At 49.2% G+C, this 1318-nt stretch overlaps 1 protein-coding gene across 1 annotated transcript in view; it reads right to left on the bottom strand.

The window, feature by feature from the left end:
• COL6A2 (collagen, type VI, alpha 2) overlaps positions 1-1318 on the bottom strand; it is a 54921-nt gene that overhangs the window by 23636 nt on the left and 29967 nt on the right. The window contains exon 21 of the mRNA XM_015415715.1: positions 633-706. Within this exon, the coding sequence (XP_015271201.1) occupies positions 633-706 (74 nt within the window). The remainder of the gene's footprint in view (positions 1-632; positions 707-1318) is intronic.

The raw sequence follows: 1318 nt of genomic DNA, 5'->3' as shown, positions 1-1318 counted from the left end.
GGCGGTGAGATCGCGCCCGGAAAATCCGCCTATCTTCCGTCTGTCTAGCGTGCCTAATGCTCCGTGTGACTGGGGCCTCTGCTTAGCTTCCAGATCTGACGATATTGGGCTAGGCCGGGCCATCCAGGCCGAGTCCTATTTAAATCTACAATGTCTAAAATATTATCAGATCTGGGTGGGTAGCCATGGTGGAGTGAAGCAGCAGAACAAAGTCTGAGTCCCCTGGCAGCTTGAATAAAACTTTGTCAGTCTTAAACGTGCCGCTGAGCTTGAACTGTGTTCTAAAATAGTATCCTTATCCCAGCACCTGACAAAAACCAAAACGTTTTAATAATCCTGTTGAGAAAAAAAAGATTCAGAACAGTCATCATAGCTATGATTTTTTAAATACAGATTTAGAATTCAGGCTATATCTGCTTTTCCCCCTTTGTCAACTGAAAGTTCTGTTAACTAGGGTAAGGCTATTCTTTAGTTTTCTTGGTCATACTCATCTGAACCAATGATTCACAGGTTCACAGGTGTCAACTTTTGTACACATAGCTGGTGAAGGTCCTGAGAATCAACACCAGAACACCTAAGAAGAGGGGTCATGGAATGGTTCGCATGACCCCCCCCCAAAAAAAAAGACACACAGCTGGATTACCTCAGGGCCAGGTTCCCCAGGAGGTCCTCTGGGTCCGGGTTCACCTTCTGGGCCAGCATCAGCCTAGAAAGAGAGAAGTGGATCAATGCGGATCCATATTTGTGTCTGCAAATCACAAATGCAGTCAAGTGAAAACAGAAGGCTGTTGACTTCCCTGGAGAACAGCTGGATTTCTGCATGCCATCCCCCCCCCCTTTAATTCTGGTGGTGGAAAGTACCGTCAAGTTGCAACTCCACAAGTTTTTCAAAGCAACAGACATTCATAGGCAGCTTGTCATTGCCTGCGTCCGTATGGCAGCCCTGGACTCCTATGGTAGTTTCCCATTCGAGTACTAACCATGAGTGACTCTGCTTAGCTTCCAGATCTGACGATATTGGGCTAGGCCGGGCCATCCAGGCCGAGGCCTATTTAAATCTACAATGTCTAAAATATTATCAGATCTGGGTGGGTAGTAGGGTTGCCAAGTATAGCTTACCTCCACAGCGGGGGACTCCCGGGTGGATCGCAGAGCGCGCGCGCACCGCACGCACATCACCAGGAAGTGACGTTATGATGCCGGGCACGCTGGGGGCGGGGCCACGACCATTCGAGGGGAAACTCTATGGTTTCCCCTCGAAGGGTCATGGCCTCGCCCCCAGAGTGCCCGGCGTCATAATCTCACTTCCTTGTGACGT

The sequence above is a fragment of the Gekko japonicus genome, unplaced genomic scaffold (assembly GCF_001447785.1).
Source record: "Gekko japonicus isolate JY-2015 unplaced genomic scaffold, Gekko_japonicus_V1.1 scaffold4721, whole genome shotgun sequence".
In the NCBI taxonomy this organism is placed as follows: Eukaryota; Metazoa; Chordata; class Lepidosauria; order Squamata; family Gekkonidae; genus Gekko; species Gekko japonicus.
The sequence above is the reverse complement of the archived record's forward strand: the minus strand, read 5'-3'. Positions and strand labels throughout refer to the sequence as shown.